Below are 25,322 nucleotides of genomic sequence, written 5' to 3'. Positions count from 1 at the left end.
AGTTTAGTGGTTAGGAGACGAGGCAAGAGAAATAATACATATAACACAGTATCTGTAGCATATGTATTAATTTAACCAAACCCCTTCTCTACATTACTACAGTATTCAATATCAACATTTTTACCTTCTTATTAGTGTAGTTTTTTGTTTGTTTTTGCATTCTGAACTAAATTTTTTAAAGTTTGTACTAAATTTTATAAAATTGCTTAGAAAAATCTCCTGGTAAAATGCAAAAGAATCAAACTACTGAGAAAAATGTGAAACAATAGTAATTCTTAGACACTTCTGGTGGAAACATAAATTAGTACAGACACCTTAGAAAACAATTGGTATTGTCCAGTTAAAATGAAAATGAAAAAAAATAAAAAATAAAGAATTGTTTTAGCTCCTGGTGGCTGCTATGACAAATCACCACACTTAGTGGCTTAAAACAACAGATATTTATTTTCTCACAGTTCTGGAGGCCAGAAGTCCAAAATCAGTATCACTGGGCCAAATTCCAGGTGTTGCTGGCAGGGCTGCACTCCCTCCAGAGGCTCTAGGAAAGAGTTTGTTTCTTGGCTCTTCCATCTTTTGGTGCCTGCTGGCATCCTGGGCTGTGGCTACATCACTTCAAATCTCTGCCTCTGTGATCACGGGGCCTTCTCCTCTTATACTCGGTGTAACTTCCGTTGGCCTCTCCTCTATTAAGGACACTTGTGACTGCATTTAAAGCCCACCTGATAATCTAGGATCATCTCCCCAGCTCAAGATCCTTAACTTAATCACACCTGCAAAGATCCTCTTTCCACATAAGGTAACATTTATAGGTTCCAGGTATTAGGGCCTGTTATCTTTAGGGGCCATCCTTCAGCCTGCTCCATGCATATAGCCTACAATACAGCAATCCACTCCTGGGTAATTCCCTACAGAAACTCTTGCACATTAACACCAGATGACAAGTACAAGAATATTTACAGTAACATTGTTTACAATAACAAAAAAAACACAACTGGAAACAAATATTCATCAACAAAATGGATACACTGTGATGCATTCATATAATTACACAGCAGTGAAAACAGAAGTACAGCTACACACATCAGCATGGAAGAATCATGTAACACATGTGGAGCAGAAAATAAAGCAAGTCACAAGAATTACATATGGCATACTACATTTATATAATAAGGTCTTAAAACACACAAAACTGGGTCATTCCCTGGTGGTGCAGTGGTTGGGAGTCTGCCTGCCGATGCAGGGGACACGGGTTCGTGCCCCGGTCCGGGAAGATCCCTACATGCCGCGGAGCGGCTGGGCCCGTGAGCCATGGCCGCTAAGCCTGCGCGTCCGGACCCTGTGCTCCGCAACGGGAGGGGCCACGGCAGTGAGAGGCCCGCGTATCGCAAAAAAAAAAAAAAAAAAAAACCAAAAAACACACACAAAACTGAGCTCTGTAATGTTTAGAGTTGTGTGCATACTATAAAACAATACAGAAAAGAAAAACAAACACAAAATTCAAGATAGTGGTATCCTACGCGGGAGAGAGGGAGGGCTGAATTGTGGAGCATGCAGGGGTCTTTTTTTTTTTTTGCGGTACGCTGGCCTCTCACTGTTGTGGCCTCTCCCGTTTCAGAGCAACAGGCTCCGGACGCGCAGGCTCAGCGGCCATGGCTCACGGGCACAGCCACTCCGCGGCATGTGGGATCCTCCCGGGCCGGGGCACGAACCCGTGTCCCCTGCATCGGCAGGCGGACTCTCAACCACTGCGCCACCAGGGAAGCCCAACGGGGGGGGGGGGGGGTCTTTAAAGGGATTGGTAAGGACCCATTTCTTAACTGGGTGGTGGAATAACAATATATTTTTAAAATTTAGTTTAATTTATATATTCAAAAGTTCTACCCAAAAATACATACCTTCCATATATACCATTTGAATTCATGATATATTTAATAATGAAAATGTTGTAATTCCCACTGTTTATTCTAGCTCTGCAAAGCAGACCAAGATCATTATCCCTACTGCTGATAAGCACTTAATGGTTTCTCTAGAAACACGGTCACAGTCTAACGAGAGTATTCCCAGTATCAGGTGTGAGTAGCCCAAGCACTTCCCATTTGTAGGAAGAGTGTGAGCGGGTGGCACAAGCTAAGCTTTGGATGATGCTGCAGTTGGCTCTGCCTCCTGGAGGAGGTGTGGACTGTCTAGGGAGGCAGAGACTCTTGATGCCTCCCAGGGGATGTGTGGCAATGCCGAGAAATATTTTGGGTCCTTACAAGTACAGAGGTGTTACTGGCATCTAGTGGGTGGAGGCCAGGGACGGACATCCTGCAATGTACAGGAAAGCCCCCGCAGCAGAGAATCATCTAGCTGAGGGTGAAAAAATACTGCTCTATAGTAACCATTTGATTGAATGCATGCAATAAGCCTAACTACTGCCACCTGACATTGAGTGTGACGAACAACCTCCCATTAGGGACATAGGAAGTCCCGGTTTGCAAAATTTGTCAATCCTCAGAATTGTGCACAGGAGGGATTCTAATCATATACTCAATTAAAATACAAGTTCTACAGATAATTATTGTTACCAGAGGGATTCTGATAGATTGTAAACTTCTCAACGGTGCACACTTATATTCATTCATCTATCTTCTGCACTAAAATCTCAGCATGTTTTGAATTCTTTCTCCTGAAATAAGGCACAGAGCACAGCACCTGGCATGTAGTAAGCACTCAATAACATTAGTTAATATTAGTTGAAAAATATCTTTTTCAAATTTATTTCAAACTCTCTCATTATGGCTTACAACTTTGCCTATTTTGTTCCCTAGTGTATCCCAAACACCAGAGAACCTGTTACGTGACAGATGCTCAATAAATATTTACTGAATGAGCAAATGACTAAAGATGCTACCTGACAGTGCACATACATGCCCAACAAAACAAAACAAAACAAACAACAGAAAGCAATAGACACAATAAGGCACCGTTTGCAAACACACTCCTAGATCAGTACTTCCAATGACTTCTTTAGTCAACATGAACAAAGAAGCTGAAATCAGTGTCATCCATACTTTGATTATAAGATCAAAGACATTAATTTTAAACCTGTAGCCTGTAATTGTTTGGCTGGGGTAGGCAAGAACATGAATAGGCACCAAACGACTACTCAGTAAAAATTACTGATAACCATGGCTGACCCCTAAATACCTCTAAGAAACATGAGAAATGCTGCATCTTTTATGCCACGAAATCTTGCCCTTCTCATCAATTCCTGCTCACAGCTGCGCCTAATTAAAACTGCCTGGAAACCTCGTCTATCACTTTACTGGCTATTTTTTCTACTAAATCAAGATTCCACTTTAGAATTCAAATCCATCTGTCTCCCTCAGTCTGCAAAGAACAAATGTTCAGTAAAACTAACCAGCTAGCTAAAATTAAATGTACCTTTTGTAGCTAAGACTTAATATGCTGTTGGGGGCAGGGAGCAAGGAGTATAAGGATAAACCACTAAAAAATAAGGTAACAGGGCTTCCTTGGTGGCGCAGTGGTTGAGAATCCGCCTCCTGATGCAGGGGACACGGGTTTCAGCCCTGATCGGGGAAGATCCCACATGCTTTGGAGCAACTAAGCCCATGCGCCACAACTACTGACTGAGCCTGCACTCTACAGCCCGTGAGCCGCAACTACTGAAGCCCGCGCGCCTAGAGCCCGTGCTCCACAACAAGAGAAGCCACCGCCATGAGAAGCCTGCGCACTGCAACAAAGATAGCTCCCTCTCGCCGCAACTAGAGAAAGCCCACACACAGCAACGAAGACCCAACACAGCCAAAAATAAATTAATTTTAAAAAAATCATTATTAAAAAAAAGGTAACACAAAGCTTAACTATATTAGATACTTAACCATATTAGATTACATATTAGATACGCAACTCCTATCTTAGCAAATCAGGGACAAATCCAGAAACTCGTGGCTAAAAAAGATTTACGTCTAAAGGCAACTTTCTGGAGAATTTAACACATGTCAAACATTGCTCTTCCAAAATAATTACATAGGGCTATCAACCCCAAAGTTTTGCTTGTCCATTTTCCTCTCATCTGAACACTAGAAAGCCTAAATTGGCTCAAAATCTATAGCTTCACTTTTTTTTTTTTTTTTTTTTTAGCGGTAGGCGGGCCTCTCACTGTTGTGGCCTCTCCCCGTTGCGGAGCACAGGCTCCGGACGTGCAGGCTCAGCGGCCATGGCTCACGGGCCCAGCCGCTCCGCGGCATGTGGGATCTTCCCGGACCGGGTTCGTACCCCCTGCATCGGCAGGCGGACTCTCAACCACTGCGCCACCAGGGAAGCCCTATAGCTTCACTTTTGATATCTAAAATACGTATAATTCATTGCTGAGCTATTGGTCCTGTCCCATGATCAGAAAAACGTAAGAAAAAAATCCACTTTTTATGGCCTTTATCTGGAACCTACAACTTCAAATTTCTAAGAGTTTTATAAATTATGACAGCAAAATACATAAAATTCCCCCTTTTAATACAACTTTTATTATCACTGCTGAGTTATTAAGTCCTTGCCTAGATATGATAAAGGAGGAACACATGAAAAAGACCTATCGCATTATGGATTTTAACAGCCAGAAGTTGCTTCTGTGAGGTTTTGGATTGATTAATTTTTGCTGCCAAAGCCACATATACCAAGTTATACCATGTTATACTTATGTCCTGAAACATCAAAAAATATCTAAAGTTCAATTTTTCTTTCCAACATGATTTTTTACCAAAGAAATCCTTTCTCTAGTAAACAATGAAACAGACAACAAAATGAAGCATTAAAAATTTTACATCTGGGGGGCTGCCCTGGTGGCGCAGTGGTTGAGAGTCCACCTGCCGATGCAGGGGACACAGGTTTGTGCCCCGGTCCGGGAAGATCCCCCATGCTGCTGAGCGGCTGGGCCCGTGAGCCATGGCCTCTGAGCCTGCGTGTCCGGAGCCTGTGCTCCGCAACGGGAGAGGCCACAACAGTGAGAGGCCTGCGTACCGAAAAAAAAAAAAAAAAAATTTACATCTTGGAATTTATTTCAAAAACACTACAATTTACCACATCAATGCAATGTATATTTAACTTACAACATTCCATGCTACCCAGGGGTTACTGATAAAATGAAAAATGGGGTTCCTTCTTTTTCTTCAAAATCATATAACTGCAATTTTCGAATTTCACTAAAACTCTTAAAATTATAGACAAAATCACTTCCAAAGACATTTAATTTTTTTTTTTTTTATTGCACGAAAAATGTGCTGGACCAAATTTAACAGAGAATAAATTACCACCAACTAGGTTTAAAAATATTTTTGTTGGGCTTCCCTGGTGGCGTAGTGGTTAAGAATCCGCCTGCCAATGCAGGGGACATGGGTTTGAGCCCTGGTCCAGGAAGATCTCACATGCCGTGGAGCAACTAAGCCCGTGTGCCACAACGACTGAGCCTGTGCTCTAGAGCCCATGAGTCACAACTACTGAGCCCGCGTGCCAAAACTACTGAAGCCCATGTGCCTAGGGCCTGTGCTCTGCAACAAGAGAAGCCACCGCAATGAAAAGCCCGTGCACCGCAACGAAGAGTAGCCCCCGCTCGCCCCAACTAGAGAAAAGCCCTCGTGCAGCAATGAAGACCCAATGCAGCCAAAAATAAATAAAATTAAAAAAATATATATATATATTTGTTACATAGATTTGTTGTAAATGGGTTCAACTAGCATGATGTCCTAGAGCATATAGGTAGCTAGTGATACTGACATTCTCTCAAAACTGTACTCAAATTTTTGATAATACTGCTACTTTGACAAATACTACTGAATTCTCTTTATAAATAAATAAATAAATCCACATTCTTCAAATTCAATTCAACAAACTTTATTTCTGATGTGGTTTCTAATGTACAAAGTACTGATAAGCACTGTGAGGATTCAGAAACATTTGGAGGTACAAAGACATTGAACATTATACTGGAGAAAAACTGGAATCAACCTAAAATGTCTATCAACAGGAGAAAGGCTAAATAATCTGTGAGGAAGTTTGAAAGAATGAAGCTGAGCAATTCATATAAATAAATAAGCAATTTGTATATATAAAACATAAGTATATATAATAATGAATTATATAAAATATAATCCATATATTCATATATTCACAGTTCATATACAATTATATATAACTCAATATAGTTCACATTCACATATATAATTCATACACACACACATACACGAATTAAGCTCTAAGATACACAGAGTAGAAAAAAACAAGTTGCAAAAACATGCATATATGGACATACGTACGCTACCAAATGTAAAATAGATAGCCAGTAGGAAGCAGCCGCATAGCACAGGGAGATCAGCTCGGTGCTTTGTGACCACCTAGAGGGGTGAGATAGGGAGGGTGGGAGGGAGACGCAAGAGGGAGGAGATATGGGGTTATATGTATATGTATAGCTGATTCACTTTGTTATGAAGCAGAAACTAACACACCACTGTAAAGCAATTATACTCCAATAAAGATGTTAAAAAAAAACATGCATATAACAACATTAATTAAAAAAAAAAAAAACAATACTACACATCTTCTAAAGGTAGCATCTTCAGGCTCCGTGAACAAACAAGCTAAGAGCTGAGATGAACATGCCTGGAGGAGGCCAATTATGGCAGGGGGACAATGGAATGGGATTTGAATAGGGCTGAATGTGAATCTTAAGTATCTCGCCAAAGAATTCCTGAGGCAATTTCAGATCACTTCAATTTCTGTAATAAATTTTGATTTCCATTTACGTAGAACTTTCACTTTTGGGAAAACTTAAAATTTTAACTCCAAAGCATTTCCAACTCTTAATGGCTTCATGGAGAAAAATCAACAGCCACAGAAGCATCCTACAATGTCCTGCTTTAGTGAAACAACTAAAGCTGTAAACCCAAAACTGCAGGGGGGTTATAACTGGTCCTGTGATTTCTAAAAGAACTTGGATGAGTGTTCAGCATAAAGAACACGGCCTGGTAAACAGCCACACTGTAAGAAACTAAGCAAAGCAGCAATGTCTCTGTTCAAAATACAAATTCCACGCCTAGCTTAACTCAGAGTTCATAAAAAGCTCAACACAGCAGAGGCACATAGGTAATAACAGAAAAGAAAGGAGGCTGGAAACAAAAATGGCTGTAGGTCTCTGGACTATCTCGAGTTTTTCCTATTGCATAACAAAATTTTTGCATTAAGAAAAAATCATAAACAATCAAACAATACAAAAACAATAAACAAGACTCTAAACGCTATCTATAAGAACAAACAAAAACTAACCAATCAAAACCTTAATGATATAAGAAACACAAAGGTAAATAGCAAAATAAGCAATTCAAGGGCAATTAAGTACTTTACAAAAGAAAATTACTAGTTATATATTAATCACATTATAACATTTGTCTACAAAGACTGGAAGTAAATTCATGAAATTATGGAGTATGAGTAATTTATATTTTTCTTCCTTTTGGTTTTTCAAATTTTCTCCAGAGGATATGTATTACTTTTGTAAGAAGTTTTTTTTAAGCTTTCTTCATTTTTAAAAATCCAAGTATAGTTGATTTACAATGTTGTTAGCTTCTGCTGTACAGCAAAGTGATTCAGTTATACATATACATACATCTTATTTTATTTATTTATTTTTGGCTGCATTGGGTCTTTGTTGCTGTGTGCGGGCTTTCTCTAGTTGTGGCGAGTGGGGGCTACCCTCGTTGAGGTGTGCAGGCTTCTCACTGCAGTGGCTTCTCTTGTTGCGGAGCACGGGCTCTAGGCACGCGAGCTTCAGTAGTTGTGGCATGTGGGTTCAGTAGTTGTGGCTCATGGGCTCCAGAGCGCAGGCTCTGTAGTTGTGGCACATGGGCTTAGTTGCTCCGCGGCATGTGGGATCTTCCTGGACTAGGGCTCGAACCTGTGTCCCCTGCATTGGTAGGCAGATTCTTAACCACTGTGCCACCAGGAAATCCCCATACATTCTTTTTTTATATTCTTTTCCATTATAGTTTATCATAGCATATTGAATATAGTTCTCTGTAAGAAGTTATTTTAGAAAGAGTAGAAAGCAAATGTCTTTCCTAAAGGCGCTAGAAAGCTGTAGTTCAGGAGCTCACAGAAGAGAACTGTTTGGTTGTGAGGGAACTACATTTACAAAATTTACCAAATGTTTACATGCCAGAAGCTGTGCCAAAAAGTTTCCATTCACTGTGGTCCTTAATCTGGAAAATCATAGCATGAGGCAGGTAAGTAGTAGTGCTGTCCCCATGAGATAAGGAAATGGCTGGTTTAGGGGAGTTGGGATAAATTGGGAATTTGGGATTAACAGATACACAATACTATATAGAAAACAGATAAAAAAAACAAGGACCTACTGTATAGCACAGGAAACTATATTCAATATCTTGTGATAACCTATAAAGGAAAAGAATCTGAAAAAGAATATATGTGTGTGTGTGTGTGTGTATATGTGTGTGTGTATGTGTATATATATATATATATATATATAAAACTGAAACACTTGCTGTACACCTGAAATAGTGTAAATCAACTATACTTCAATAAATAAATGAATGAATGGAAAATGGCTGGTTTAGAAGATTAAACCAATGACCAAATCACTTCATTAGTAATTGGTGAACTGGGATTAAAAGGCAGTCTGTAAACTCAGAGCCCACATTCTGAACCACAACACCAGTGTTTCCAACACATCTTAAGAAGCATCTTGGGCTTCCCTGGTGGCACAGTGGTTAAAAACCTGCCTGCCGGGACTTCCCTGGTGGTGCAGTGGTTAAGAATATGCCTAACAATGCCGGGGACACGGGTTTGAGCCCTGGTCCGGGAAGATCCCACATGCCACGGAGCAACTAAGCCTGTGCGCCACAACTATTGAGCCTCCGCTCTAGGGCCCGTGAGCCACAACTGCTGAGCCTACATGCCACAACTACTGAAGCCCACGTGCTTGGGACCTGCGCTCCACAACAAGAGAAGCCACCACAATGAGAAGCCCGCGCACTGCAATGAAGAGTAGCTGCCACTCGCCACAACTGGAGAAAGCCTGCACACAGCACCAAAGACCCAACGGAGCCAAAAATAAATAAATAACTGATTTAAAAAAAAAGAATCTGCCTGCCATTCTTCAATATATGCAAATCAATCAATGTGATATACCATATTAACAAACTGAAGGATAAAAACCATATGATCATCTCAATAGATGCAGAAAAACCTTCTGACAAAATTCAACACCCATTTATGATAAAAACCCTCCAGCAAGTAGGTATAGAGGGAACTTACCTCAACATAATAAAGGCCATATATGACAAACCCACAGCCAGCATCGCTCTCAATGGTGAAAAACAGGAAACCATTTCCACTAAGATCAGGAACAAGACAAGGTTGCCCACTCTCACCACTATTATTCAACTTAGTTTTGGAAGTTTTAGCCACAGCAATCAAAGAAGAAAAAGAAATAAAAGGAATCCAAAATGGAAAAGAAGAAGTAAAACTGTCACTGTTTGCAGATGACATCATACTATACATACAGAATCCTAAAGATGTTACCAGAAAACTACTAGAGCTAATCAGTGAATCTGGTAAAGTAGCAGGATACAAAATTAATGCACAGAAATCTCTTGCATTCCTATACACTAATGATGAAAAATCTGAAAGAGAAATTAAGGAAACACTCCCATTTACCACTGCAACAAAAAGAATAAAAACACCTAGGAATTGGGAGGGAGGGAGACACAAGAGGGAAGACATATGGGAACATATGTATAACTGATTCACTTTGTTATAAAGCAGAAACTAACACACCATTGTAAAGCAATTATACCCCAATAAAGATGTTTAAAAAAAAAAAATACCTAGGAATAAACCTACCTAAGGAGACAAAAGGCCTGTATGCAGAAAACTATAAGACACTGATGAAAGAAATTAAAGATGATACAAACAGATGGAGAGATATACCATGTTCTTGATTGGAGAATCAAGATTGTGAAAATGACTATACTACCCAAAGTAATCTACAGATTCAATGCAATCCCTATCAAACTACCAATGGCATTTTTCACAGAACTAGAACAAAAACTTTCACAATTTGTATAGAAACACAAAAGACCCCAAACAGCCAAAGCAATCTTGAGAAAGAAAAATGGAGCTGGAGGAATCAGGCTCCCTTACATCAGATCATATTACAAAGCTACAGTAACCAAGACAGTATGGTACTGGCACAAAAACAGAAATACAGATCAATGGAACAGGATAGAAAGCCCAGAGATAAACCCACGCACATATGGGCACCTTATTTTTGATAAAGGAGGCAAGAATATACAATGGAGAAAAGACAGCCTCTTCAATAAGTAGTGCTGGGAAAACTGGACAGCTACATGTAAAAGAATGAAATTAGAACACTCCTTAACACCGTACACAACGATAAACTCAAAATGGATTAAAGACATAAATATAAGGCCACACACCATCAAACTCTTAGAGGAAAACATAGGCAGAACACTCTATGACATAAATCACAGCAAGATCCTTTTTGACCCACCTCCTAGAGAAATGGAAATAAAAACAAAAATAAACAAATGGGACCTAATGAAACTTCAAAGCTTTTGCACAGCAAAGGAAACCATAAACAAGACTAAAAGACAACCCTCAGAATCGGAGAAAATATTTGCAAACGAAGCAACTGACAAAGGATTAATCTCCAAAATATACAAGCAGCTCATGCAGCTCCATATCAAAAAAACAAACAACCCAATCCAAAAATGGGCAGAAGACCTAAATAGACATTTCTCCAAAGAAGATATACAGATTACCAACAAACACATGAAAGAATGCTCAACATCACCAATCATTAGAGAAATGCAAATCAAAACTACAATGAGATATCATCTGATACCGGTCAGAATGGCCATCATCAAAAACTCTACAAACAATAAATGCTGTAGAACGTATGGAGAAACGGGAACCCTCTTGCACTGCTGGTGGGAATGTAAATTGATACAGCCACTATGGAGAACAGTATGAAGGTTCCTTAAAAAACTAAAAATAGAACTACCATACAACCCAGCAATCCCACTACTGGGCATATACCCTGAGAAAACCATAATTCAAAAAGAGTCATGTACCAATTGCAGCTCTATTTACAATAGCCAGGATATGGAAGCAACCTAAGTGTCCAGCGACAGACGAATGGATAAAGAAGATGTGGCAATATATACATTGGAATATTAATTGCCCTAAAAAGAAACAAAATTGAGTTATTTGCAGTGAGGTGGATGGACCTAGAGACTGTCATACAGAGTGAAGTAAGTCAGAAAGAGAAAAACAAATACCGTATACTAACACATGTATATGGAATCTAAAAAAAAAATGGTTCTGAAGAAGCTAGGGGCAGGACAGGAATAAAGACACAGACATAGAGAATGAACTTGAGGACCCGGTGAGGGGGAAGGGTAAGCTGGGACGAAGTGACAGCGTAGCATTGACATATATACACTACCAAATATAAAACAGATAGCTAGTGGGAAGCAGCTGCATAGCATAGGGAGATCAGCTCCGTGTTTTGTGTCCCCCTAGAGGGTGGGATAGGGAGGGTAGGAGGGAGACACAAGACGGAGGGGATATGGGGATATATGTATACATATAGCTGATTCACTTTGTTATACAGCAGAAACTAACACATCATTGTAAAGCAATTATACTCAAAAAAAGATGTTAAAAAAAAAAAAAAGAATCTGCTTGCCAATGCAAGGGACACAGTTTCAAGCCCTGGTCAAGGAAGATCCCACATGCCACGAAGCAACTAAGCCGGTGCGTCACAACTATTGAGCCTGCATGCACCCTAGAGCCCGTGAGCCACAACTACTGAGCCCACATGCCACAACTACTGAAGCCTGCGCACCTAGAGCCCGTGCTCCACAACAAGAGAAGCCACCGCAGTGAAAAGCCTGTGCACCGCAACGAAGAGTAGCCCCCACTCACCGCAACTAAAGAAAGCCCATGTGCAGCAACAAAGACCCAACGCAGCCAAAGCTAAAAAAAAAAAAAGAAATTTTATAAAAAGAAAAAAAAGAATCATCTTGAGCACTAGTTAGAAAAACATACCCCCCTACACCTTCTATCAGAGGACCTGGAAATCTTATATTTAATAGGTGTCCCAGTAATTCGTACCAGCTATAACTTGGAAAACCCATCCATTCTGCTACCACTCAAACTTTCTGTTTAGGATGAAGCTTATTGCAGCATACAAACTGGCCCTAATTTCTATGAACTGTTTAAATGCCAGATACTACATTCTCCAAAACACAAAACAAAAGAAAACCAAGACAGTCTATTGATTGAAGCCACTCTTGGGTTTCCAAACAGAGAAAATGACTACTTTATAACATAAAGCAGGAGGTAAAGCTTTTGTGTTGAGGCTGCCATAGTTTCTGAATTTCTACAGCCTCTGCAAGTGTTCTGATGAGAGTCACCAGTGGCTTGTTTTCCCCAACCACAAACTGGGGAAACCGTGGCTGAGGAAAGGAGGAAGGAGCAGGAGAATGAGTTCAGTGACCTCCCTACTCTGTTGCTCTCATTTTTGAAACTAGGAGAAAATGAAATATGGATGTGGAATTTCATATTCTTAAATAAGAGCCTTCCTAGTAGAAACAGGTTATCAATTATTTGAATTATTTCATACATGCATATATACAGGCAATGGTGAGGTCCACCACAAACTGGAAAATGCGAGTTCCTCCTAAAGGCATTCAAACATTTTGTAAAACTCTGAATGCCAAACAAAACCTATTTGTAGTTGAATCTGACCTTCTGACTACGGTTTGCAATCCCTGTGGGCCCAAATTCTTGTTACCTCAGTTTCTTTTTCCAAAAATATGTATAATTTATTATATAAAATATATATTTATATTTCATGCAGGGGACAAATGTTGAATTTAAATATCTCTTGTTTGTCAATCATACTTCAATAAAGCTGGAAAAAACCTCTGATGATAAATGAGTTGGAATCTGTCAAGTAGGCTCTTTGAAAAATGAAACTCAGGACTGGGAATCACCTAGTGATTGAAATACTAAGCCAGGTAAAATGAGGAATTTACTTGCACTTCACTTACCTACCACTAATCATCAATACACACATTGATATTAGGAATAATATCAGACACCTAGTGGATAGAACTTGGAGCTACGATTCACAACCTTCCTTCTATTCCAGAGCTGAGAGATACATCACAGTCCCCCCAGTCACCGTGGTTTCCTAACACAGTGATGCTCGGGGCAGAAGGAGAGGGGGCCCCACGGCAGGTGTTAAGAATTGCTGATTTAGAACATAAGGACAGTATGTTGGCCCAAGCTGTGTTTGCTCTCATGCCAATTGCTTGCCATATGAACTATAAACACATTCCATTTATATGGATGACGTGTACAATACACAGAATTCCCTGCTTGAGCTTCTTCAGGCTGTCACTTCATTGGCTCTGCCAAGTCCTTGCCCCAGGCTTGAGCAGAAACAGCTCACTTCTTAGTTTGGACAAACCACAGAGATAAAACAGTGGAGCACAGTGAACATAAAGGTTGAGTGTTTTTAAAGGCCAAGCATTCTAACTGAAGTAGAAAAACTTTATCTTTTATTTATTCAGATCACTGCAGCACCAAGTTATGATTGCTTTGATATTAAGAAATGAACTAGATTGGGTTTCCCTGGTGGCGCAGTGATTAAGAATTCGCCTGCCAATGCAGGGGACATGGGCTCGAGCCCTGGTCTGGAAGATCCCACATGCCGTAGAGCAACTAAGTCCGTGCGCCACAACTATTGAGCCTGCACTCCAGAGCTCTGCAGCCACAACTACTGAGCCCAGGTGCCACAACTACTAAAGCCCGCACGCCTAGAACCCGTCCCCTGCAACAAGAGAAGCCACCGCAATGAGAAGCCCGTGCACCGCAACGAAGAGTAGCCCCCGCTTGCCGCAACTAGAGAAAGCCTGCGTGCAGCAACAAAGACCCAACGCAGCCAAAAAATTTTTAATTTTTTTTTTTTAATTTGTTGGGACTTCCCTGGCAGTCCAGTGGCTATGACTCCGTGCTCCCAATGCAGGGAACATGGGTTCGATCCCTGGTCAGGGAATTAAGATCCCGCATGCTAAGATCCCGCACGCCGCACGGCGTGGCCAAAATAAAAAAATAAAAATAAAATTTAAAAAATTTGTTGCATGATATTTCCATGTCAAGTTATTCTCCAGTGAAGACTCTAACTGTCAAAAATAAGGCATGCTTCTTGGGGACAAGTCAGATAAAACATTTAGTTTTGCTTCTCTCTCTCGTTGCATGAATCTCAACTTATCCATGCTGAGAACAGATGGCAAAAGAAATTGGCGCGGACTTCAGCTGAGGCAGTACCAACATGATGGTCAGCAGGAAATACATTATTCTTAATTTCAACCTTTTCCTAGAAACAGTGCCTGGAATGTTATGGAGTAAAGCTGGATGAGCAAGTGTAGGAAGATTTTATTTTTGGCAAGGTCTGAGTGCAAAGGAGAAAAACTAATTGACTAAAGAAACCTACTTAATTCTAGAAAAGCAATAATGTTGAGAATACCTCAAATTATTTTATATTTCAAAATTTTTCTATTTGGGGGGAAAGGCTATTGGTAATAAATATACAGCACTTTTAATTTTGGTATCAAATGTCTTTTTAGACTCAAAACCCAAAATAAACACGCCATTCTCACAACATGCTGAAAGGAGGAAGGTAATGATCATTTCTGAGGAAACAGCATATGTTATTAGAAAAAATTATTATTTTGTGTAACTTTTCTTGTTTTGATTTCACTGTCTTAGGAAGCAATACTGTCATACTCTCCTAAGCTTCTAAGCAGTCTAATGCAAATTCCAGACTTTGCTTCTTAGAGGTTTAAAGTGTCTATTTTGTTTTTCTTTATTAAGGATATGAAGCCAATGAAGAGGCCCTCCCCAATCTCTCAGTATATTTTTATCTAATAAACTTTATGTTTTAGTGTTCTTGGATGGATTCATTTTTCTAGGCTTCAAAAGAATCAAACATCTTTACAGCATCCCTCAAGTGAATACGACTTTATTTCATCATAAAAAAATAATCCAATTTTAAAAGTTTAAGGCTGTCAGCAAGACACACCCTCAGTTTTTACGTCCACATGCAATCAGCTCTGATTTATGATGCCAATACTTTGGCCACACATCACACCACCCTCTGCTCTCCTGGTTATTAGACCTTTCAGTGAGAGGGCTGGATCAACTCTTCGGGCTAACATGACTAGCTCAGTCAGTTGGAACCAAATACTAAGTTGTGGTTCAATCTATTGGGTTGGCCAAAAAGGTCGTTCGGGTTTTTCTGGAAAAACCCGAACGACCTTTTTGGCCAACCCAATACATTAAGGGCCTGTCAGTCTCCTAAAAGCTCCATCCTGTGTCAGAAATCCAATGGAGTGTGAATGGCTGCATAAATCATCACCTTCATTTATCAGCCACCTCGTTTCCTGTTCTAGCCATCAGTTCAATTCAGGTAAGGGCTTATTTTCTATACCTTGCAGATCTAAATGATCTGAACCCAGCTTTCTGTGTAGGTGCATCAAGTAGCCAGCCCTTGCACAGCCCTCCTGCCTCACCTTATCAGTGTTTACAAAGAGCTCAAATCTCTTTGCTTCCAAAGTAAATCAAGCTTCCTGTGAGAACAGAGGTCCCCAGTGCAAGGAGAGGCCAGAGGTCATCATCAGCTCTGACACACTATCACTTCTCACCAAATACGCCAGGGTGGAGTTTGTTTAGTGTCTGCCAGGACACAGATAAGGGTGTACAGCTGGCCCTCCTTCTGCTATCTCAGAATATGGCTCACAATGCCACGGAGCTCTCCTCTAGGTAACCAATTTATAGAATCTTTTAATAGTAAAAACAAACAAACAAAAAAACAGGTGAGGGGTTTAGGAAAGAGGACTATTTAAGCAGGTACCCCAACAAAGACAACTCTGGAGACTTTTAGATCTATCGACTATTCATAGTGACAAACTGACAGATACAAATGAATCTCATGCCTCAATACCTAGAAATTTCTAGAGCAAGGGGTAAAAGTGAAAGTTTTTTGTTTTGCTGCATCGCACAGCATGCGGAATCTTAGTTCCCCAACCAGAGATGGAAGCATGGAGTCTTAACCACTGGACCACCAGGGAAGTCCAAAATGTGAAAGTTTTTAATTCAGCAGGTTTAGTTGGTTTTTTCCCCGTTAAAGCTACAGATAGGGGCTTCCCTGGTGGCGCAGTGGTTAAGAATCCGCCTGCCAATGCAGGGGACACGGGTTCGAGCCCTGGTCTGGGAGGATCCCACATGCCGCAGAGCAACTAAGCCCGTGTGCCACAACTACTGAGCCTGTGCTCTAGAGCCTGCGACTAAGCCCGTGTGCCACAACTACTGAAGCCCGCGTGCCTAGAGCCCGTGCTCCGCAACGAGAGAAGCCACCACAATGAGAAGACAGTGTAACACAACAAAGGGTAGACCCCACTCACTGCAACTAGAGAAAGCCTGTGTGCAGCAACGAAAGACCCAATGCAGCCAAAAATAAATAAATAAAATAAATAAATTTATTTTTTAAAAAGCTACAGATAAATCATGAAAGATCATAACAGAATACTTTTACATATTTTTTATGCTACATTGCCTGACTTAAACTGTGCCAACTCACAAGAAAGATTTCATTACCAAGGCCATCATATATACTTACTCAGTAACACAGCTTAACAGAGAAGACACACTTACTGTGTTTAAGAGGCAAAAAGTCTAATCCAAGGTATGTCAGTCACTCATCTTCCCGTTCCTCAGTTTCCTAGTCTTTAAAACAAAGACAGAATGACCCATAGCTGGCTACCTTTCAGAAATGTGACTAAATAAGGTACATGTCTAATATGCCCATTCTCTATCATATATTGGTGCTTTAGTTCAATTTAACAAATATTCAGCAAACATACCACACTGTGGATAGTAAGTAGGCTGAGGGGCTCTCATTCACAAATGTACATGCAGTTATGGGGAAACTGAGAAATTTCCCACTAAGTAGGTTTTTGTTTTTTATTTTACAGAATGCCTAGCTCTTAAAATATATCAGGAAACTTAAAATATGTCATAGTTTCAATATGACTTAGAAATAAGAAAATCACCAATAAACATAAGACATCTGTTTAGTTTTGGCCACATGAGGTCTCTTAAAAAGAAAAAGAAAAAGAATAATCCAAAATAAGATCACTAGCTACAATCCTTGCTGGCCTAGGAATAATAGGAGGCTAGCAAGCCTATGGAAAAGCCTAAAAATCGTAGGGCTGGAACAGAAACATCCAACAAAAACACTTACTATGTTAGATGAATGAATTACTGTCACTCACTGAATATTAGACTACATAAAATAGGAAAAGCTTGTAAACAAGCTTTTGAGAGTAGATTTTACTTTGTAAAGTTGATGAGGATGATATTTTTGTTTTCTTGATGGTATAGAAATATATAGTTTCTATATGCACAGAAACTACACCTTATGATAAGGCTATATTCAAGCTGGTCTTTCACTTCTTGATTTCTTTCTGCTATTTACTTGCATCCATTCAAATAAATACGATAGGATAACAATGAGAAACTCTGATGAAAGGATAAGAGGAAATGGTAAAGATCATCCGACATCTCTGAGCTGCCAAACTATGATTTAAAGAAAGAATCCCCATCTATTCCCCATTATCTCAAGGTAGGTTTATAAAATTCTCAAAACAAAATTCATTTAGATTCACTTTAATGGTAAGAAATACATTCAAAGTTCCAAAGCTTTTGAACTATGTTTTGAAATTTAAACAGGATGGGTTATGATCTAAGAAAGGGGGAGAAAAACTCACTCTTTCAGAACATTTAACATCTTGAAATCAAGACCCGAAAATCCTTCGACAGTTCCTTGCTAGAGAAACATAAACTACTAGCCAAAGTCTTTCCTTAATATCCAAGAACACAACTCGATAAATAAGAATCTAGGGATTTCCCTGATGGTCCAGTGGTTAAGAATCTGCCTTCTAATGCAAGGGGCGCAGGTTCGATCCCTGGTCAGGCAACTAAGATCCCACATGCCGTGGAGCAACTAAACCCATGTGCTGCAACTACTGAGCTCACACGCTCTAGAGCCCATGTGCCACAACTACTGAGCCCGCACACTGCAATGAAAAGCCTGCATGCCACACCGAAAGACCCCGCATGCCGCAACAAAGATCCCACGTGCTGCAACTGAAACCTGATGCAGCCAAATAAATAAATAAATATTAAAAGAAAAAAAAACGGAGAGACTTCCCTGGTGGCACAGTGGTTAAGAATCCGCCTGCCAAGGCAGGGGACACATGTTCAAGCCCTGGTCCGGGAAGATCCCACATGCCGCGGAGCAACTAAGCCCATGCACCACAACTACTGAGCCTGCACTCTAGAGCCCGCGAGCCACAACTACTGAGCCCACGTGCCACAACTACTGAAGCCCGCGTGCCTAGAGTCCGTGCTCCACAACAAGAGAAGCCACTGCAATGAGAAGCCCGCATGCCGCAATGAAGAGTAGCCTATTATATATATTAGTCTATATTATAGACTATTTAGTGTTTATCAGCTCTCTCACAGAAGAACATATACCACTAAAAGAGTTCTAGTTTCTTATTTGTCTTTCATATTTTCCAAAATGTGGCTCTTCCTTGAGTTTCAACATGACTGCTGAACAGAGATAAATTTAGTTATTTTAAGAAACTACAACCAGATCTTTTCATGCGTCAAAGCAAAATGCCAAAATAAATTCTAAACCTTGACTTTGAAAAGTTAGGCTAAAAGAACATTCATTTCCTATCCCCCTAAGATCTACCTGCTTGCTAATGACATTATAGAACTATAACCTTTAAAATGTGAAGGGTAATTTTAATCTCATCAGCCAAATTTGCCAAAATGTAATATGTGCTCGACAGGATTAATAATACTGGTTCTTCTTCTGAAGTTCTTCAGCCTGACTCCTAAAAGAAACAGAAAGAGAGGAAAACCTGGATGTGTTATTCAAATGCTCCTACTAAAACCAGGGAGTGACACTTCAAATCTCAAATTGTTTTAAGTCATCACTTCAAAACTACTCTCAAACATGGTATATGCTGGTTATTTCAAATCCTAGCTCAGTCTCAAACACCACTGATGTTAAGAATTTGAGGCACTTCCCTGGTGGTCCAGTGGTTAAAAATCCACCTTCCAATGCAGGGTTCAATCCCTGGTCAGGGCAACTAAGCCCACGTACCGCAAATAAAAAGAAGCCCGTGTGCCACAACAAAGAGCCCACTTGCCGCAATGAAAGATCCCACATGCCACAACTAAGACCCGAGGCAGCCCAATAAATAAATAAATTAATTAATTAAAATAATTTTTTAAAAAAATAAATCTTTAAAAAAAAGAATTTGATTTAAAAAAAAGAATGAAATTTTGCCATTTGCAGCAACATGGATGGACTTGGAGGGTATTATGCTAAGTGAAATAAGTCAGACAGAGAAAGACAAATACCGTATGATATCACTTATACGTGGAATCTAAAAAAATACAACTAATGAATATAACGAAACAGAAGCAGACACACAGATATAGAGGACAAACTGTGGTTCCCAGTGGGGAAGGGGAAGGGGCAAAATAGGGGTAGGGGATTAGTAGGTACAAACTATTATGTATAAAATAAGCTACAAGGGTATACTGTACAATATGGGGAATATAGCCAATATTTTGTAAATATAAATAGACTATAACCTTTAAAAACTGTGAATCACTATATTGTACACCTGTATAAAATATTGTACATCAACTATACTTCAATTTAAAACAATTAAAAATTAATTTTTTTAAGACATGAAATAACCAAAAAGTAAGCCTTGTCCAAATAAAAATGAGGCTCAAAACGAAAATATGTGATATGCCCTACAGACCAAATATTTATTCTACATTTAAATCAGCATAAGATTAAGGATGTTCCAAATAGGATTTTTTTTTTTTTTTTTTTTTTTGCGGTACGCGGGCCTCTCACTGTTGTGGCCTCTCCCCTTGCGGAGCACAGGCTCCGCACGCGCAGGCTCAGCGGCCATGGCTCACGGGCCTAGCCGCTCTGCGGCATGTGGGATCTTCCCGGACCGGGGCATGAACCCGTGTCCCCTGCATTGGCAGGCGGACTCTCAACCACTGCGCCACCAGGGAAGCCCAAATAGGATTTTTTTAATGTGTCATTCCATTCCATTATATGGATAAAGATTTATCCTATTACATTATGTGTATGGTATCATATGGAGGTGGATGGTATTGCCAAGCAAAAAGCAATCCTTTCAGGTTTCTTAACATTCAAATAGTTTTTTAAATTTGCCAAAATGAAGTTGCATAAATCAAAGGGATTCATTTCTAAGGATTATTGGTTACAAACAGAATTTTTAGAGGGGTGACATTTGAGGAGAGTCACTTGGCTCAGTCACTGACCTTTCTTTATCCTTAAATAGGGAGTGGCAGTTTCACGATCTTGAGTAATACGAAAAATGTCCCTCAAACCTGTAAACCACAGTAAGCTAAGAGCCTTTGATAGTCTATATTTACTGTGTCATATGTAAGTTTAACTACAATTTAACTCAATTAAAAAATCAGGACGAGACTAATTTCAAAAAATAGCCAAGGATTGCTAAAAATATAAGGGCTATTATATGTGGTATTAAATTGCTTCAAAATGGGAATGCCAAAAAATATTACAACTATGTACTTTCCAAAAGCTGAATGACATGAGAAAACTGACAGAAGCCCCAGTGCTTCTCACTAGATCTTTTCCTTCCCTTATCCAAGGAGATAATATTGATATATGCATACTGCATAATGATGTACTCAAATATTTATGGATATGACTAGCTACCAAAGAGTTTAAGTTCCTTCACCCTTGCTGAGCTAAGGGTTTAGTAGCACATTAAATGTTATAAAGTATCTCCAAGAATCAGTGCAAATATATATTACAGTTCTACTGTGTATAAATCTCTCTTCAAAGCATAGGCTAAGTTTAAAAAGGAAAAAACCGAGCAGCTTGTATTTGAAAACAAGCAGTGTCGATTTTAATCACCTCATTTCTGTAATGTTTCATTTATCTACTACTCAGATCTCTAGCTTCCTCACCCAAAATAAATGCAAACTTTTAAGAAACAAGGAAGCTATTAGTTTTTGAGAGCCTACTATGTGCCAAACATTGTGTTAGATATTCTATATCAGTGCTTCTTAAACTGTCTTGGGTGGAGGGTTGGTTTTTCCCAATCCATTGTAGAACAAAAGTTTTGTAAAATACAATAAAATCAATTAGCACCTCCAAAAAAGTGAAAAAAGACACAAAATTCAAGTCCCAAGTTTTATTATGTTCAACAGATATAAAACTAATCTAGCAATCTGTTATGAAGTTTCTAAGTGCTTACTCTCAATTTCTGTACTTACCTTTTTGTTACGGATGAAAGTTCATGGTATGTGGCCTACACTTAGAGTAGCATTGCTCTATATACAACCTATTTAATTTTCCAAAGTCTCCTAACTCTTAGTAAATGACCACAATAGGCTAAAGGAACTCAGTGTCTTCTGAAAAAAAAGCTGTATTAAATAATCTCAAGATCCTTTTCAGCCCCACAAATTCTATGATTCTGAATGCTGAAGATGTGAGGTGACCAGCAAATAAACGGCCTAATGACAGCCACTTCTGTCACCTCAGTGGAGTGACTAAAAGAGGACAGGCAATAAGAAGAGGGAAGAATAAGCTCAGAGAAAAGGAATAAGAATTTAACTGGGAAGCAGATACCGAAAGTGAGGAGATGTAGCCGAGTAAGAGGGATAAACAGCAACTACCACGGCTTTTATTTGGGAGCATTCAGGGTGGGGTGCAACTCTCCTACAAACAAATCAGTTTCTATAAACTGGACGTAGTAATAATTAAATCTAAGTCATGAAAAAAAAGATTAAAATATAACCAAGAAATGGAAGTTTTGACAGGTGATCAAAAGTTGGCTAGATATGTGTGTCAATGCCGAAGCCTAAAGGCTTAACCACTGGGCTCGCCCTCTGTGTCAACACATGCCCTAAAGACTCCCGCATTTAGAAGTCCCAGATCTGTCACTGACTCAATATACCACCCTTCTTTAAATCCGATATTCTGTACGGTCCCACATATTAACATTCATTCTAAAAGCAACAGGCAAAGAAAGAGCCATAAAATATAGTACTTTATACACATTTAAAAAACAGTCCTGTGCAAGATAAATATATAGTTGCTTATCATGTAAGTGCCTGTTTGACTCTAGTAGCAGGAAGGGTGACACTTTAGCACCAAACAGAACTACTTAGAGAAAGGTGAATCTGTAGATCAGAATTTGGGGAGAACCGTTCTAGTTCTGGGTAACGCTGTATGTCCCAATTATGTGGAATTACCACACAGTCTTGCAACCAGAGAACCTTTGAACTAAAAAGTCCTGTCTCCTTTGCCACGGGTGGTACTCAAAGTACGGTTTCTATCTGTACGCTCTGGAACTGTGCTACACATATAACTGTTCGTATCTGTTTGAAAAGATTCATTGTTTCAGTTGTTTCAAAGTTATCCCACTGGTCTGCTATCAGAGTTAAAGCCACCCTTGGTAATATGGCTATTTTTGTTTTCTAATATGTTAAGTTTCTAAGTTTTTCATACGCTAATATTCTCAGAAGTACCACCTCTATCACCTTTGTGGATTGTTGCCCTATGGAAGCTAATTTCATCCAAAGGGAAGAACAACGGCCCTGAAGAAGGGAGCACTTGGGACCCGCCAGCCTGATCTATGATGAACACCAGGAGGCCAAGACGGCTGCAGTGGAGTGAAGGGAAGGAGGGTGGGTGTAGTGGGAGCTGAAGTCCAGAGATATCCGCTATGCATCGGCTTCTATGTGCGTTAAATACCTCTGGGGGGAACCACTCTCTCCTGCAGAAGGAGAGTTTTCCCTGAACTCCCTTTTGAACCTTAAGAATTTTGAACCATGTGTTGCTTTTCTAAAATTTTTAATAAAGCACCTAATGAATCCACAGACTTCACATGTAATTTATGTATTACTTACATGATCAGAAATATGAACTTGATTATGCATATAAAAATGTACAATTAAACAGTGAAACAATCCTATCAATTTATACAGTTATGGCACAGTTCTGAAGTTCCTCATTCTAACTTATGGTAAATAAACCTAGATGGTCATACATGTGTGTCGTAGCATACTTAAAGAGAAGAATCTCACTATTTATAAAACCACTTCCCTAATTTTAAAAACTTTTCAACAGAATTGACTAAATATCCAACAATAGAGGAATGGGTAAATAAATCATTGAACATCCATATAATGAAATACCATGCAGACTTTAATATCTATGCAGGTATTTAAAATTATATTCTCAACAATACTGAAAGTTTTAGAGAAATGCCCCCCAAATACCATTAACGTTAAGTGACAAGGACAAGACACAAAATGTATAATGATCCTGATTTCTTAAAATATCTCTGGTACATAAGACAGAAGTGTAAGTGTACATGCATAGAAAAAAGTTTGAAGGGAAACACATTAAAATATAAACTAAACTCATCTCTAGGTGGTAATATTATTTTCTTCTTTATACTGTTTTTACATCTTGCAAATTTTCTAAAATTCTAACATTTTAATTTTTTAAATTTTAAGCATTTTGTAATGTTTTAAATTATGACTACAAGCCTTATTATGCTAATCAGTAACTAGATTATGCTAAATCCTATAACTTTTGTGACAGTTCAGTCCTCAAGACACTGCCACTCAATAAAAGCTGGTAAATGGACACAGCTGACTGAAAACCCTGAAACAAAAAATCTCTACATGAAAATGTTCCAAATATACACAACAGTGCTCAAGTTCATTACCTAACTATAGAACAACTAAGTTAAACAAAAATTCATTCCAATTCATTAAGATTTTTCGAATGATGAGCAAAACCAGGTATTTTCAATTGACTCCCTCTAATCTAGCGGTTTTCAGAAATCTCTTGGGAATCCATCATTCTCTACACAAAATTCATTATGCTCTACACAAAATCAAAGGTCTTAACCCCATATTATCCACATTCAAGCATTAACAGCATTTACGACAACTGTTGGGATGTGTTCTCTCTTCGTATCTAAAATGCAAAGCATAACTGCAATTATTAAAATTCCTAAAGTCTCACCTGAACTACTTTTAGTTCACCAAAAATAACTATCTATTCTTATTCTCTATTAATGAATTTTTCCTCACCTATGTCCTCAACTTATGATATTATTCATTAAATCACACTCTTTCACACATTTTAAATGCCCCTTTTAACATTCAGTTCAATCAATATCCAAAGTTGGAGCTCCTACTATATTAGTAGGTACTCAACATACAATATGAAATGGCTGTTCTCAAAGAGCTTATAATATAGTAAGGGTGATCAAGATGCAAATAAATAACTTTAATATATATAAGGCAGTGCTATGGAGATACAGAAGAGAGTATGACTGCTGCTAACTGTAGGCATCATGAAAATTTCATCGAGGAGTGGCATTTGATCTGCCACTTGAAGGATAAAGAGTAGTGTTCCAAAGGTGGAGGTGGGGTACCCCAGGGCAATGGAACCCCTTAAACCAAGGTTGTAGGAGTAAATGTGGTGAGTTCGTAAAATATGGGGAAAGGTGGGGGGGGCGGGCAAGGATTAATGATATAAGACTAGAAAGGTAGATGGAGCCAAAGCATAGCTACGTTGAATTATTATTTTATTTTGCAGGAAATGGGAAGCCACTGAAGATTTGAGCAAGAAAGTAACATAACTGCTTTAGGAAGATTACTCTGGCAGCCATGTGTAGGCTGGGCTGCGTAGTTCTTATTTAAAATAGCTGCCATTAACTACTGTCTCAGAGACAATAGGTTATTAAGATCAAGTGCAACCTAAAGCAGAGGTATAGTGGAAAATCACTCAAGAAATGAAAGAGTCCTAATTATATGACCTTGTACAAATCATTTTGCTTCTCTAAGCCTTTTTTTCTAAAATAATAAATATCTCCTCTACTGCCTCATGGAGCCACTGAAAAGATGAAATGAAAATAGTATATATGGAAGCCGCTGGAAGGCTTGCTGGTCATAAGGTCTCCGTCACAAATACTCAATTCTGCATTGTAGCATGAAGGCAGATAATATGTAAATGAATGTACTGGTTATGTTCCAAT

General features: G+C 39.2%; 1 protein-coding gene across 12 annotated transcripts in view; it reads right to left on the bottom strand.

Moving 5' to 3' along the window:
- The window catches only part of HECTD4 (HECT domain E3 ubiquitin protein ligase 4), a 198,184-nt gene that overhangs the window by 160,795 nt on the left and 12,067 nt on the right, over positions 1–25,322 (bottom strand). Inside the window, exon 1 of one of the 12 annotated variants that reach the window (XM_089894534.1) lies at positions 4,824–15,371. The exons of the other annotated variants lie outside the window; for them this stretch is intronic. Coding sequence (XP_089750660.1) covers positions 4,824–4,946 — 123 coding nt within the window. The 5' untranslated portion in view covers positions 4,947–15,371. Of the gene's footprint in view, positions 1–4,823; positions 15,372–25,322 lie in introns of those variants that run through there. 12 annotated transcript variants of the gene reach the window in all.

This window comes from Delphinapterus leucas, chromosome 14 (assembly GCF_059928025.1).
Source record: "Delphinapterus leucas isolate spDelLeu-1000000601 "Yukka" chromosome 14, BTC_Dleu_Yukka2, whole genome shotgun sequence".
NCBI classification, from domain to species: Eukaryota; Metazoa; Chordata; class Mammalia; order Artiodactyla; family Monodontidae; genus Delphinapterus; species Delphinapterus leucas.
Note: the sequence above shows the minus strand (reverse complement) of the source record. Positions and strands in the feature narration are given on the sequence as shown.